This window comes from Rhinichthys klamathensis, unplaced genomic scaffold (genome assembly GCF_029890125.1).
Source record: "Rhinichthys klamathensis goyatoka isolate OS25496 unplaced genomic scaffold, OSU_Roscu_1.1 h1tg000487l_1, whole genome shotgun sequence".
Classification (NCBI taxonomy): Eukaryota; Metazoa; Chordata; class Actinopteri; order Cypriniformes; family Leuciscidae; genus Rhinichthys; species Rhinichthys klamathensis.
This window is the reverse complement of record NW_026606974.1, coordinates 3,182,340-3,197,984: the sequence shown is the minus strand read 5'-3', so window position 1 is coordinate 3,197,984 and position 15,645 is coordinate 3,182,340. Positions and strand designations below refer to the sequence as shown.

General features: G+C 37.0%; 1 protein-coding gene across 3 annotated transcripts in view; it reads left to right on the top strand.

The window, feature by feature from the left end:
• mvb12bb (multivesicular body subunit 12Bb) overlaps nt 1-15,645 on the top strand; it is a 145,958-nt gene that overhangs the window by 92,684 nt on the left and 37,629 nt on the right. For all 3 annotated transcript variants that reach the window (XM_056237466.1, XM_056237465.1, XM_056237467.1), the window contains exons 3-6: nt 3,507-3,614; nt 8,338-8,434; nt 9,675-9,804; nt 10,543-10,650. In XM_056237466.1, coding sequence (XP_056093441.1) covers nt 3,507-3,614; nt 8,338-8,434; nt 9,675-9,804; nt 10,543-10,650 — 443 coding nt within the window. The remainder of the gene's footprint in view (nt 1-3,506; nt 3,615-8,337; nt 8,435-9,674; nt 9,805-10,542; nt 10,651-15,645) is intronic.

The window sequence follows — 15,645 nt, the reverse complement described above, 5'->3', positions numbered from 1 at the left end:
AGACATAAATGTATATATCTCTTTTAATTAGCTTCTTTATTTATTCACCTTTGTAATAATTACCTTATTTATTTATTGTCCATTATAATCTTCAACTTTATTTATTAATTACTTATTTTTTGAAGTATTTATTTATGTGCATGTTATAATATTTGTGTCTGTTTTATTCTTCCTTTGTATTTTTTTACCCTATTTATTTCTTCAATGCTATTTATTTCTGCCTGTCGTTTCTACATTTATGTATGCATTTCTGCCTCATTATGCAAATGAGGAGGGGCTGTGTCTTAAGGGGTCAACTTCTGCCCATAGAGAGCCTAAGCCCCTCCCCTCCGCTTCCGGCTCATGGGACCTTATTTCGGAAAAAATATGTATGGTAGTCAATGGTGAGAGACAACTTATCTTTTTATTCCGTCTGAACTGTGCCCTGAATTACACATATGATGTTTGTCAATTTAAAAGATAATTATGAAAGTCAAGACAGTCGCAGTTTGTCATAAAACAGAAGAGTGACGTGAAAATCGCTCAATGAACTACATCTCCCGGGAAGCGAAACAACGAGCGAGATCCGCTGCTCGTGTGTGTGCAGTCTGGTACAAAACACTCAGGCATGACGGCGTAACATTACGATTATAACGTAAGACCATAGAACAAATGACAGACGTTAGCTTCAGTAAAGTTAGCTTCATTCATTGAGAGAAAATGTGTGCCTTTTGGGTTTGTAGTCTTTTTAATTACGTATTTTCACAGTCTTATACCTCAACAGTTTTACATCAAACTGCGACTTTCTTGACTTTAAAATGTATCTTTTAAATTGACAATCAGGGATGAGTTCCCTAATGAATATTAACGAGTCTTCCCCTACCACCCTTTACAGTCTATGCTACCACCCTTTTACAGTCTATGCTACCACCCTGCAAAAAAAAAAAAATCGCGGCCGGTGGCATGTAGATTCGACCGATGCAGTAAAATGCTAACCAACCAATGGGCAGAAGTTGACCCCTTAAGACACAGCCCCTCCTCATTTGCATAATGAGGCAGAAATGCATACAGAAATGTAAAAACGACAGGCAGAAATAAATAGCATTGAAGAAATAAATTGGGTAAAAAAATACAAAGGAAGAATAAAACAGACACAAATATTATAACATGCACATAAATAAATACTTCAAAAAATAAGTAATTAATAAATAAAGTTGAAGATTATAACGGACAATAAATAAATAAGGTAATTATTACAAAGGTAAATAAATAAAGAAGCTAATTAAAAGAGGTATATACATTTATGTCTCACTGTATAATTTAATTTCTACCTACATTTATTTGTTTATTGTATTTTTTGGGGCAATTAATTGTATGCTTATTTATTTATTGAGCATTTATTTATTTCTGTATTTATTTTTAAATATGGTAGAGTTGGTCCTCCATAGCTTTGTACTGACCCTCGTTCACAAAGCAGTCTGGTGTAAAATGATTCGCGCGAACATAAACGCATTTAGGTAGATTGAGGGTCGCATTCCCTTGAAAAACATAAGTAAATCACTGCGTCTTCAGCAGCTCAGATGTTGGGAGTAAATGAAGACTGCTATGTTCATTCTTACATCCAACAACAAAACACCGAAATCGCTTAGGAGACATTCTTGTCTACAGCTGCTCATGCTCCAGCGTCGAAACAATGGCGGACTGTGAACAAGCTCACTTAGGGGCGGGTCTATGCTAATACGACATTGTCAGTCAACAGTCGTGGGCGGGGCTTGTGCAAATGTACGTCACATTGCCCAGAATCTGAAAACGACTTGTTCTGAGACACTGGTTATGATTTATGGGGATTTTAAAAAAAGCACTGGGTGGATTTTTATCATTATATGGTGGCCGTGTACACACACTGCCAACGCACATTTATGTTCAAACACCATGTAAAAGTGAATTTTAAATAATAGGTGCCCTTTAAGAGCTAGTTTTAGCAAGTGTTCTGAATTTTGACTTTTAAACTAAACACATTTTTCACTTTGTTTTTTCAAACAAATCTGTTTATTTATTAACTAAGGCTAGACAACTAAATATGAACAAAACTTTTAGTTAGTTTTAGCTAGGCTTCTGAACGTTATCAACAACCTCTAAACAGACGCAACTATTAGCAGACAGCAATCCACAAGACATAGAATACTTATATTTAAGCGTCTTTCGATTGTGTTTAATTTTTCTTTTTCTGGGAAGTAGAGATGTCTCCCCTCCCTCTACTAGTCCCAATGCTTAGCAACTGTTTCCACATTCAGGCTGCGTTGCCTGCCCCGGCTGCACGGTGGCATACTGACTCCTTTGGTGCCTGGTTCCTCCCTGTTTGACTTTGGGCTTCACAGCTCCAGCTCTTTGTTTACGCTGTCAGGAGGAGCGGGGCACTGACCTGGAAAAAGTGTCCAGGACGGGTTGTCTTGTAAAGGGGGGAGGGAGACGGGAAGGAGAGGAGGATGTTGTGGTTGATGTATAGACTCCTCCTGAGAGCTTTGGTCCTAGCCAACGTCTGTGGATGCTGTAGCCCCACCATACTCTTGCTGTCTCTGTCCACCAGTCTATCTGTTTTCCTGTTAGCTTTTCTGAGAGCGTAATGTATGCCTGTCAAGACTTCACATAAGATCACTTTAGTTCACTTTAAAGTTGAATTAAGGTAGCAAACTGGATGCAGAAATGTACTTTCTTAAATTCTAATTTAACATAACTCGTATAGTTGTTGTAAGTGTATTTTTTTAAATAATACATTTGATTTTTCAGTATTAATAACCCATAAACATGTTATCATACACATGACATATGAGGTATTAATAGAAATATTAGGTGATTTTAATAAATGCTTGAAATGCCATCTATATGATTTAATTTATATACCCATTATAAGTTTCAATATAAATTATGCATTCCATTATATTGATTATTTTTTTATATTTATAATTTTAATGATTTGAAAAATGCATATACATATATAGTGGACATTTTGTGGTTTTGATGGCTATGTTGATTTGACAGTATTTGACTTTGACAATTTTGTCAGAAATTTGTCATTTTGTTGGACACATTAATTTGTGATTGTTGAATTTCATTGAATTGCAATTTAGTAAATTCCACTTCCTGTCATTGCAGTTCTACTTCAACATCCTTTGGCAAATTCCTAAATCGTGACTGCCATTATTTTACTGTATTTCAGAAAGGCTTGATCTCTGCAGAGCACAATGAAGTCTCATTTAGCTTGTTCAAAGGCCTTCTTTGTGAGGTCTTGTCTCATCCTTGTTGTCCCATGGGGGGTCGATGGTATTTTTACCCTTTTTAGGAGGCTGAGGATTCTTCTGCACTTGCGTAGGGCTCTAATGAGATGGAGTGAGAGCTCAAGCGAGCCAAGTAGGCAAGTAGGCGCATAGCAAGGCAAAAAAAAAAAGAAACATGCACATCGTCCATACATTAATTCGATCTCACCTCAATGCATTCTCCTCTCTGTTTTTTTTTTTCTTTTCACGTAGGTTGCACAAACAACAGATGGCTTCGACGCCAACCTGTGGAAGGACAGCATATTCAAATCCAAGGTCACACGCTATCTCTGCTTCACCCGAGCTGCCACATCCAAAAATGTAAGTGAAAACGTGCAAGTTTTAGCATCATTGCAAGTTTTTCTTCACACGCCGTCATAAAGTGCGTTTGCTCCGTTCGCTTCAGTCCATCCCTCATTAGGGTTCTGCGCAGATCTTTGATCACAAATTCCTTCAAAATAAGTTCTGTCCTTTAAAGTGAAGTATCTAAACCGAATGCAAATACTTCTCTGCATTTAGAATGGTTTGAAGTCCCAACATGGTTGCATTTGAAAATTTGTTGATGATCTCCATGTCTCCCGAAGGAATTTGGTTTATGATTATTCATAAACGCAACTCTCCACGTTAGTAGTTTACGATTTCATTTAGCTCAATTAACCTGGTCCCTATAGACAGTTTGAATACCTCCCAGCCATTCATCAAAAATGGAAAAAGCATCCAAAAAATGTCAAACTTTTGGTTATGGGGATTCTTGCTTATGAAATATGACACATCAAACAGCCATCCAATATGCTTGCTAAAGAGCACCTATTTTAAAATATTCCTCTGTGAATTGGAACTATTTGAACATTTCCCTCCCATTCAGCTGAGCTAAATTGAGAATGAGCATCTTTTTATGTGCAGGTATCTGTCTCGAAAGTGAAACAGGTGGCCCAGTCATGCTGTTTAGGTTATCGGTCTTCATTTAAGCTGAACAATGGAAAGTTGAGTTGCCCTACCTTTATTGTTCCTCAATTTGCTGTGTAAGCGAAGGCAACATATAGCATGTCTTTTTAGAAAACATTCTATACTTTATCTCTGTCTTGGATTGAAATCCCTCAAAATTATGTATTTATTGAAAGAAACTCACCTTGTGTTCATAATTGGGTTTAACCAGCTGATAGGTTTGCTTGTAGTGTTTGTGAGGATGACAAAAATAGGCTGTGGCTAATAAGATTGTTTTGGTGGGTCATTGTTATTCAGTGTTGCATCTCACCAGTGCATCTGCTTTTTCCTTTTTGTTGCCACAAAATGCCTTTCACTGATTAATGTATGTATATTTTTTAAATGTTTTATTTTAAGCCCATATATATATAAACATATTTATTTTGATATATATACATATACAGTATATAATATAACTATCAAAATCTCGTTTTTTTCCTCTATTACAAGGATTTTCAGACAGATGCCCAGGGGCCACAAGGAAAAAAAAATGAATGAATGCAAACATCTATAAAATGTGTAGTCCCAATTACACCTTAACCCACCCTTAAACCTACCCATTCCACCAAACCTGTCCCTGACCTTACACGTATCCCACATCAATAGCAAATTTATATATATATATATATATATATATATATATATATATGTTTATACAAGTTCTACACTTTTACTTCAGCAATAAAAAAAAAGAAACAAAAAGTGTGAAGTTAGTCATTTTTGCTTATTCGTATGGTTAAATTGGAATCATCAAAGGTCAGCAGCAAATACATTGGCTTATAAAGTTAGATTAAAGCTGCAGTCTGTAACTTTTTTGTGTTCAAAATTTACAAAATTTATATAATAAGCAAGTACATCATGAATCCATTTTCCAAACCGTTTTTTTTTTTTTGTCTTATCCTGAATCACTACGGTACACCTATAATCAATGTTCCCTCTAAGCTGTGCGCGTGCGCGGCCGCGCACTTCTGATGCCTCGGCCGCGCACTTCTAAGCGGCGGCCGCGCAGAAAAGAATAAAATGACACACAGAGGACTGACGCGTAACGTGTGGGGAAATCCATTTGATTGTAGTTTAAGTGAGAAATAATTGCAGTGCTCTGGTCAACCGCTATAGAGAGAAAACTGGTGAATGCAGTTTACAGGTTTCATAGAAAGAGAATGATGTGAGCACGTGTGATTGGCAGTGAGTCGTGTGTGCGGACCAAATAGCTCAATACGAGAGGCAACGAGAAACGCATAGACGTGAAATAAAATCAAATCATAATGTTTTAAAGAAGAGTGGTTTGATTAAAGTGGTGGAAATAACGGTTATGGACACAGAACGGTAACAATTACACACCCACCCGCGTGCAAATTAAAAATACATAGTTTAAATAGATGTTTTTGTCTGTGGGGGAGTTTCAGGGATGGTTAGATTATAAAAGATTAGATTATATTCATTTTTCTTGAAAATATTTAGCTATTAGATCTATTTAAATGCTTTGTTTTCATAATAATATAAAATGTTAACAAATTTAAGCATTTAAACTGATATATTATATCACTTCAAATACTTCAATTCGTTTTTTTTATATTATATTATGCCTATATTTTATTATATTATAAGCCTAAATAAAGAATCTCACAAGGGTATTGTTTAGGGCTCCTTGCCATTAAAAAGTTTGAAACCCCCTGCTAAAGAAAATATTGGAAATTCATAAGCAATAAACAATCATTTAACTTTGATGGTTTAATGCTTCCTGTACACAATTAATTGACTGTCAAAAACACTTTATGGTTTTCCCAAACCATCTCGGTGTAACAGCTTACTTTTCTTTTATACTATATTCTATTATTGTAAAGAATTGAACTGTCCTGCAGAAGATTTTGTAAATTATTTTTCATAGGATTTCTTGGTAAAGACTGTACAGTTAACAGCACTGTAAAAAAATATCAGGTAACCTAAAATGTGCTTCATTTAGTGACTTCTTAATTTGTTAAGAAGCTTGTTTTTCGAAAATATGATTTAATACCAATAAGTTACATCAAGGGTCAAATTAAATAGAAATGGCACATTCAAGTTAAAAGTTACAACTGAATGTTGAAACCATTGTGTTTCTACATGCTGTACAGGTCAGGTATAAAGAATATTTTTGCTCAGGTGGCGAAAAATGTCCGCCCAATAGAAAAAGTTTTGCTCAGCAAGAAAAAAAAATAGAGGGAACATTGCCTATAATAAGTGTTTATTTTCAGGTTAATTTAGACAGGTCGGGTCATACCACTGCGGAGTAGCCCAGTACCCGCAAGACTCGCCATAGACATAAACAGAGAGAAGTAGCTCCGGCTACAATGTTCTTCCAGAAGACTCATGCAGTTCTGTTTATTAACTGCTAGAGCGCCAAAAGTTATGGACTGCAGCTTTAAATACATAAAGTATTTTTGTGTTATTTAATAGTTTTAATTATTGCAGGTTTGTGTAATATTCTAAGTTTGAATTTCACTGTTTTATTCATTTTGAGGAATACTAAATATTTTTTTGTGAAGGTGAGATGAGTAAATGCATGCTCACATTTAGTCTAGATTAGAACTACAATGACCATCATGTTTACAAAGTGCACACAACGCCTCTACACTTTCTCCCGATTTCTCTCAACATGGGGACAGCAGAGATGTTAGTCAATAAAGGGGAAAACAAAGCAACTTGCGTTACTTATATTTGAAAAAGTAACTAAAATATTTTCTTGCAAAATATTATTAAAAGTAATGGGACTTAAAAGTAATCTGATTACATAACTTGCGTTACTTGTAATGCGTTACCCCCAACACTGGTGTTTACCAACAACCTGGTAGTGATTCCCAGCTGATATTAACATTTGACATTTGAAGAATGTGTCACGAACACAGTGAAGCCGTAAACTCGTCTTAATACTGGGTTGAAAACAGGGCAATTGTTTTAGCAAACTCACATTCGTTTTGAGAAATCAAGTCCCGCCCTACTTTTTATGGTGCTATATTGTTATTGCAGGAAAACTACTGTACATCTTCTAAGATCCCTATTATGAGATTCAGAGAGGACGTTGCAATCCACTGTGACTGGTTTACACAATTCCTGCCTGTTGATCAAGTTAAATGAGAGCTGCAGTTTTAGTATGTAGCACATCAGTCCCCTCTGCCATCTCTCCAGCATGGAGTCTTAAAATGTGTGTCTGCACTGTTTTGAAGTCCCTGACGCTAATAAAACATGGCAGCGCCATCAACAAAGGCTATTTTGTCTGTCAGTCAAAGTGGCCCCCACTGTAATTGTCTATGACAAAAACAGATTCTACAGAATTAGCCAGTGAATTATGTGGTGGGAAGTAAACAGTTTGTGATTTATCATACTCAGGGTTGGAGGTAGATGGCCCTTTGTCAGGTCCTGATGGGAAAAAATCTCTCCCGTGTCTTTTATTTAAAAAAAAAAGTGTTAAAAAAAAAACATGCCTCATGCATAGTAATAGCATTCATCCATATTCGTACCCTCAAGTCAGAACTATGAATAAAAATGGTCTGTAGTGGTAATAACTGCCGGGTAACAATAGCGACGGCATCCTGATTGTCGGACTCATCACGTCATGCTACGCTAGCTGCACTCTTTCAGGGCTTTTGCTGGATTATTGCTATTTATTACTGCGAAAAATGGAACCATAATGAGTCCAGTCTGGCAAGGCTGAGGGGAAAAGTCATGCTTGAAAATGTCAGCTAAACAGCTCCTGATTGTTTTCAAGTACTCCCTGTTCTGAAGCACAAGCAATTTGGCCTGCCACCGACTGGCCCTAGCGCTGGGCTGCCATGTCTGAAGATGATGGCTAGCACACAGGTGCTCGCATGCTTAAAAGAGGGCAGCGATTCAACAAAATTGTGTGTGCGCGTCTGCAAAATACTACAGCGGCCTTTCATTGTAGGTACGAATCATGCATAATTGAATGCTGCCCACTTCCAGGCGTAATTTTAACCCTGTGAAGTGCTTTTATTGAACAGGCTCATTGTTATAATGGTTTAAACTCATATAATCATTATTATATCATTGCATTTTGTGGCAGAAGCAATTATGCAACGTGGTCGTGGACATGAAGTTGATTGACTTGAAGGACTGTTTGCCAGAGGGCTTCACTCCGATCCAGGACACCACGGATACCCGTAAGCAGTTTCCTTCAAAAATAAACTTTTTTTTTTTTGCTTTCCTCCTCTTTCTCTCTCTCTCTCTCTCTCTCTCTCTCTCTCTCTCTCTCTCTCTCTCTCTCTCTCTCTCTCTCTCTCTCTCTCTCTCTCTCTCTCTCTCTCTCTCTCTCTCTCTCTCTCTCTCTCTCTCTCTCTCTCTTCTCTGTAGTCATCCTGAGGGAGCGCTTCTCCAGAGGTTGTGAATGTGAATGTTTCATGGGCTCAGGTTTAGCTTAATTTATGATAGTGCGAGAGAGTAAAATAAACATTTTGCCCCGAAGGTAGGAGGAGAGGAGAACGATGAGTCATTGTTTATCTCTGCCAGAACCCAGCTTTTCTTTATGATGTGCTTATTTATTTATGTATTTATTTGTGCAGAGCGGGAGTGGATGGTGGTTATCTAATATTAATGAAATGCATTCCCTTGATGCTTTAGTGCTTTTTGAGTGCTATGTATTTCTCCCCTTCTCGTCTTCTCTCTTCTCCTCTCACCGCGCCTTTGAGAACGCCGCAATATTATTTTGGCATTGGGAGTGAGGGCAGCATGTTTATTATTTTCATTATTATTGCATTTACACGGCCCTCGCCCCGGCGCCTCCTCAAAACGAATGGGATGGGCTCAGGAGTAATATGGCCGAGTCTGGTAGCAGGTTCTGGAGGAATGACTAAAAAGAAGATGGAGTCTCATTGGGCGCTGGCTTTAATGTGCCACTTTATTGTAGTAAAACCATGTTTAATAGATGCCTCAGCCACTATATTGCCATTTCACTCTCAGTCAAGCCCCTTATATCCTTCTTACACACTTGACACTGAAGATTCCCCTCTAGCCCCCAAAGACATTTTTATGCAATTATGATGGGCTTTCATATACTTATATGATGTTTTGGGGCTGAAGGCACATATACGTTGCATTTATAAGGTGTTCAAATATTAATGCATATATAAATTTAGCTTGTCTGTCTGAATAAACCTTTAGGAAATAGGTAGTTTATATATATAATATGTAGTTAGATTGTTGTGTCATTGTTTATAAGGCTTCCCAAGGACAAATAGGTCAGTCGATATGTTTGCGTAATGTAGGTTTTAGTTATGAGTCTATGTGTCTGTGGCATAAAAAGTCACATTTGAACTCTGGTGTAAATGTAGTTAGACTGCTGATAAATGAAAGACATAATTAGGGCTGTTTATGTTATGACTCTTAAATCTCTTTCTCTCTCAGAGGAGCAGGCTTTGAAGAAGGAGAGGCTGTGTGTGAAGTTGGTCCCCAGGAACAGCACCGATACGGCTATATGCGATGTGGTTATACAGGGGAAATCAAAGCACAGCCTTGCTAATTATACATTTATAGGGTAAGCTATCATATATTTGGATAAATCGAGTTAGTCCATATCACAAACATGACATGTTTTCTGAGAATTATTTGTGTGTTTGATGTAGATGTTTTGGTCACTATTCCCTCTAAGGGAAAAAAAGTACCAAAGTAAATATCCTGGAGCCATGTTTATTATGCTGTCTGAATCGTCATTTTTTTAACCGAAGTGGATTGTTCTTCTAGTCTGTCTGTTTTTTTGTTTGTTTTTTTTGTGTTTCCTCTAGTGCCCCTCAGTGCCTGCGGCCTGCTTCGGGCATTATGGGCGCTTGCTTTACTTGTGCTGCTTTTCCAACAGCTTTTAAAGCCACCCCTGATATGTCTTACACATTTTAATATTTGAATTAGAGATGGTCATTTTTGTTAATTTTTCATTTTCAGTACTGATAGATCTCAAAAACGAGTACTTGGGTACTTGGGGCGGGGTGTGGCGAAAATGAAAATATTTAAATTAAAACACTTATTTTGGAAAAAGAAGCATCTTAAAGGAATAGTTGCATGAGGTGAAGCTGAAGAGTGAATGAACACCAGTAAACTGAAGCCCGTTCTACACATCTTATATAAGTTTAATCAGATATCCTAGATACACAACATAATCATAACATTACAAATTGTAGCTGGACAAAAGGACCAAATGCAAGTGAACCTGAACTAGATTAAGTAACAATGCAACAAGTTAAATGTTCTTGAAAATGAAACCAGCTGGGTTTGTCCACAGAGAGCTAAACAGTTTGGGGATTTGGTATCAGCTGGGAAAAGTCACTAAGTCGCAGGAGACGACGCACAAAACCTCCTCTTCCTCTACAACTGCTCTTGATGTCGTCAGGTAAGAATACATATACTATAAAGCCTATTTTAATAGGATATTCCTTAACTCATGAGGAGAAATGATTCATTGTCATTGGGTCTCATCGGATGTGGGATATTCCAATGTTACTATGTATGTAGGAAGTTGGAAGTTCCACCTTTTCGAGTTGAACTGAATGCAGCACAAGATAACTGAGTGTGTTTCCATTGATAACCCGAAGTTTAGCTCAGACAAAAAAGCCACGAGGTGAAGAGAGACTGCCATGAGGAGAGCTCAGTCTGTTGTCTGCTCTTACACACAACACAAACACACAGTCTGCCCAGCAGCCATGCACATAAACACACAGCCTGAAGGGAAGAAGACAGAGAGGGAGTGTGACTTTGTACCTCATCCAACTCAAACATGTCAATTATTTATGAGCAGGAAGTAGAGGGGTTTTTCCTCTGTAAATAGTAAATAAACAATCCCTGTTCCCCTCCAATGGTTGGTAGGAGGGGGCATATGGATGGTGCCAACTGAAAGTGCTAGATTTAAGCATGCCAGAAGGCAATGAGGGTCCTGGCACTGGAGTTAGGGCCAGTGCACATAAAGCTTAGATGGAGTTTTATTTCTGCAAGCTTTAGCCACTTTATATTTCAATACCAGTTCAGTGCTTGAGGATTTGAGAGATAATATAGTCTGTTTAGTGTTTCCTACTTTGGAAGTTATAGTTGTTGGTCAGTCGACAACTCATTATCTCTGTTCCAAGATCTAGTCATCTAACATCCTAACAACCATGGAATCGAAAGTGACTGATCTGGAACATAGACAGCAACACAAATTGGACAGAGCAACTGATTTCAGTAAAGTTGTTAGTTGTTAGCAGGTTGCTAAGCTCTCAGTGTGTGATACCAATGAACATAAAAATATGCTTAATTAATGAACCATAAATACATAGCACAAATATTTGGTATTTATGAAACTATCGATACTTTTCAGTTTATTCAGTATATAATTCATAATAATCATCTCTTCTGCCATTTTAAATGCATCTTTATTTGTATTTATTCTTAAAAAGCAGCATCATTTTGTACATCATTCCTTGCAAAGTGCCTTTTAGTGCACTCAAACCTCCTGGGAAGTTTCTTGTTCAAGTTGTGAAGTCATATTTGTGAAGTCAGTCAAATTACTTTGGGTAGAGCAAGATGGTGATGTACCTTTTCTACAAAAAATACTTAAAAATGATAAATAAAAAATGCATATCAGGTATGTTTTTGCTTTTTTATTTATCAATTATGAAAGTGCTTTAAACTGAATTCTAATATATTCGTTTGTAATTGTTTATTTTGTACATGCAACATGCAATTTCTATTGTTAATGAAAAATGCAACGTATGTTTCAACAAAAATGTACTCTCAAGACTTGTGGATCCATTGTGTCTGGAATGTTTTCTCACTGACATGCCTCTAACTTGACAAGTCAAAAAAGATCATTTAGAATTTCTCACTTCCTCACTCATAAATACAATCTTTCCAAAAAATTACTCAAACACATTATTTGCTTTGGTATTGACTGTGATGCCTTAAAATGCTGCCTATGTAGTAATCTTGCTTGATTTTGGAATAGAAAATATGTCTTTCTACAAACTTCAGTGAACAAAACAGTGTATTGTCAGGTGAATGATCAAACACACAGGTACCCAACAACATTTAAAGAACTTTATCTTTTTCCTTCAGTCCACTTCAAATTAAATATGGCATTGAATCTGACTTGGGCCAATTCTCACATAAATTCTCTGTGATCATTGGTTGTTTTTATCCCGCGAAGAGCATACGATTTTACAGTGGGGTCCACTTGAAATATTTTTTGAAGTTTTGCTCTTTGAACCTTTGCTCAAAACCGACCTCTGAAACCTACCGTGGTTTCGTGGCTTGAATAAAGCCCTTTGTGCTGTGTATTTTTTTTGGAAGAGCCAGCTATAGGAGAGAAACGTTTGATGTCTCTGAGTCATCCTACATCCAGTCCCACACTTTTCACACACTTCCGTCTCACCCTGTTAATTCTTCACTCTTTTGAAGCCACTTTTCAAGTTGGAGAAGAATAAATTGTACCTCCAAGCGTGGATCCACGCCTCCCCACTCCGATACCTGCTGTGATCACAGACTGTGCACTTTGGTGTTATTACATTTCATGCTCTTACGTCTGTGTGAATGTCCAACCGCAATATGTGAATCTGTGAAAAAGAACTTGGTTAAGAGGCACAAGAGGTAACCAAGTGCTTTATTGAAGATGTTTTCCGGCTAGCTTCCACTTAAACTAAATGTATTTGCTAAAGAATAACACTTTTGTGGCTTTTAGTGCATGTCTATTAGCATTTGAGGTAATTTATTGTTCTTCTAAAAGTTAAATACCACTCACTTCTAGCTAACAATTTTTTTTTTTTCTTATAGATACGATGTTATCCACCATGCAATCATATTTGTCGGAAACTATGGTAATGCAAACAGTAATTGATCACAAAATCATGGATCATTTTCCTAAGGGGCGGTAAACAGTCTTACGAAAGCAAGAGCTTACAAAAGCTAAAGTAAGCACTACATCAATACTGTAATGTTAGTTAGCAGGCTAGCGGGGGCAACGCTTTGCCCTTCGTTTACATCATAGCTATCATAGCAACTACATAAAGCTTATAATTGGAACTGTTAATAGAAAACACAACTACAAATAATAAGACATACTTACAAGTTGTGATCCATAAACAACAGATTGTCCCGACAAAATGGGAATGGCTACGTCTTTCAAGAGAAGCTTTGTGCGAATAGCCTGCATTGTACTCTCTTCTGGAAGCTGTTCTCCGTAAAATGACAAACGTTGAGGTTGTAATACAGGTACAGTGTTAAAAATACATTTAAATTTCTCCAAGTATGTCAGCCTTAGGACAAACTTTTTCCACCGACTACAACTCGTTCTCTTCTCTAAATCAGCCCAACATGGCCTCACCCCCTTTGTTGCGTGGGTTTATGTAAATGGCGTTTGTTGTAGTCCTTAAAAAGCGATTTCTGTAAAAGAAAATATCTCCCTTTGCATTGCACTTTGAGCGTCGTAACTTTGCAGGTGTTGTTTATGCTCAAACAGCAACATTACACACCAACTAAAGTTAAAAAAGTGAAATCATAATCAAGGACCCCTTTCATAATAATTATAGTAGTAAATGATACCTAAGTAAGCTAAAGGTCATTAAAAATATGTTTAATTTGTTAAATATAGGTCACCAAATGATTTGATGGGATTTTTTGTGATTTGATTTAATTTATTTAAAATAAAATATGTTATATGCTTATTTTCCCTCTGTGATGTAACCAAAAATGGTATTAAAGGTATCTGGTAAATGGACTGCATTTATATAGCGCTTTCACAGACCCAATGGCCACCAAAGCGCTTTACAATTTGCCTCACATTCACTCACTCATTCATACACCGACGGGCGACGGCAGCCATGCAAGGCGCCATCCAGCTCGTCGGGAGCAGCTGGGGTTAGGTGTCTTGCTCATGGACACCTCGACACTTGGTCAGGTGGAAACGAGGATTGAACCAACAACCTTCCGGTTTGTAGACAACCAACATGAACCACTGAGCCACTGCCGCCCATATCTGAATATGTTGTCAAAAAATGGCAAAATAGAGGCTTTAAAATAGGAAAGCCTGCGTTCATGTCGCATTACAAGGTTTGATGCTGTTCTTGCCTCATTTCACACAAACTCTTGCAGGCCCATCAATGTTTACTGTTTGTATGACTCTTTTAAGACGCCGTCAAATTTAAATGCCTTTTACAGTTATAGGAAGGATGTTTTAAGCATAGTCAATAAGGAATAAATGTTTAATGACCCGCCATTTAACTTTGAATGCTGGTGGTTCTGCAAATAAACCTTTTTGCCTCAGGCTACAAGGACACTAATCACTGTGTTTGCAGACTACTGAGTAAAAACTTGTTCAAATCTCAGTGTCCCTTGCTGCCTGTTTGAAATTTCAAAGCATTTCCATGAATCTATTTTTTTTTTTTTTTCATTTCTCCACTTTGTCTTGGAGATGAAATGCTTATATTTATATTACTAATATTAATGCTTATACAGTATGTACATTAAATGTGCAACATTTTATTTTTACTGATAGTCTTATATTTTAGGTGTTAGCATTGCACTGTGAATACTGTATCTGGCATCATATCGCCTGGTGTCAAGTTTGTGACCCCCATTTCATTCAAACTAGGCCCGTTTAATCCAGTTCCAGAACCATAGATTTTAGGGTTGTTGTTCTTCAGGGTGAGCTCTTTAAAGTCTACAACAGATCTTCTTCTCCCCTCTTTGCTGCCATTTGTCGTCCTGATAAAACTGTCATCTCTCGCTCTGAAATCTGACCTCTGGATTGACAGAGAACATAAAGTTGCCGTGTGTTAATATTTCGGTTTCTCTTTTTCTTCATAGAATCAAGGTTTCAGGCATTTCTCTCTGAATGATAGGGCAATATACAGTAAGGCAGGGAAAGTTTTTATATACAAAAGCCGAACGGTATAAATGTAAAGGTCAAGCATATTCCCCATTGTGAGCAGGAGGATTTTTTTTATGCCGTCCCATGATTCACTCCACTGATTCACTACTGGAGGTCAGTAAATATACAACCACATTGGCAACTTTGGAAGAATTTTAAAAACAAAAAATTACTTCAAAAAAGTGTGCAATCTAGATCAGGGATCTTTCACTTTAAGAAAAAAAAAGACATATTGCATCAAATTAAGTGTTGTATTTTAGGTCTACGTGGTCTGTAATAACAGGCGTTTAGTACCATATACTGTATCTGTAATACATCACAGGATAACCTTAAAAGTTAACCATTTCATTTCTGTGATATTAGGGCCAATTTTATTAAATTTATTTTTATTTATACATTTTTTGTTTATTTTATAATAAAAGATATCAAGTAAATGTTGATTTTATTTTAGATAACTTACCTATTACCAAAATTACAGGAATTAAAGTT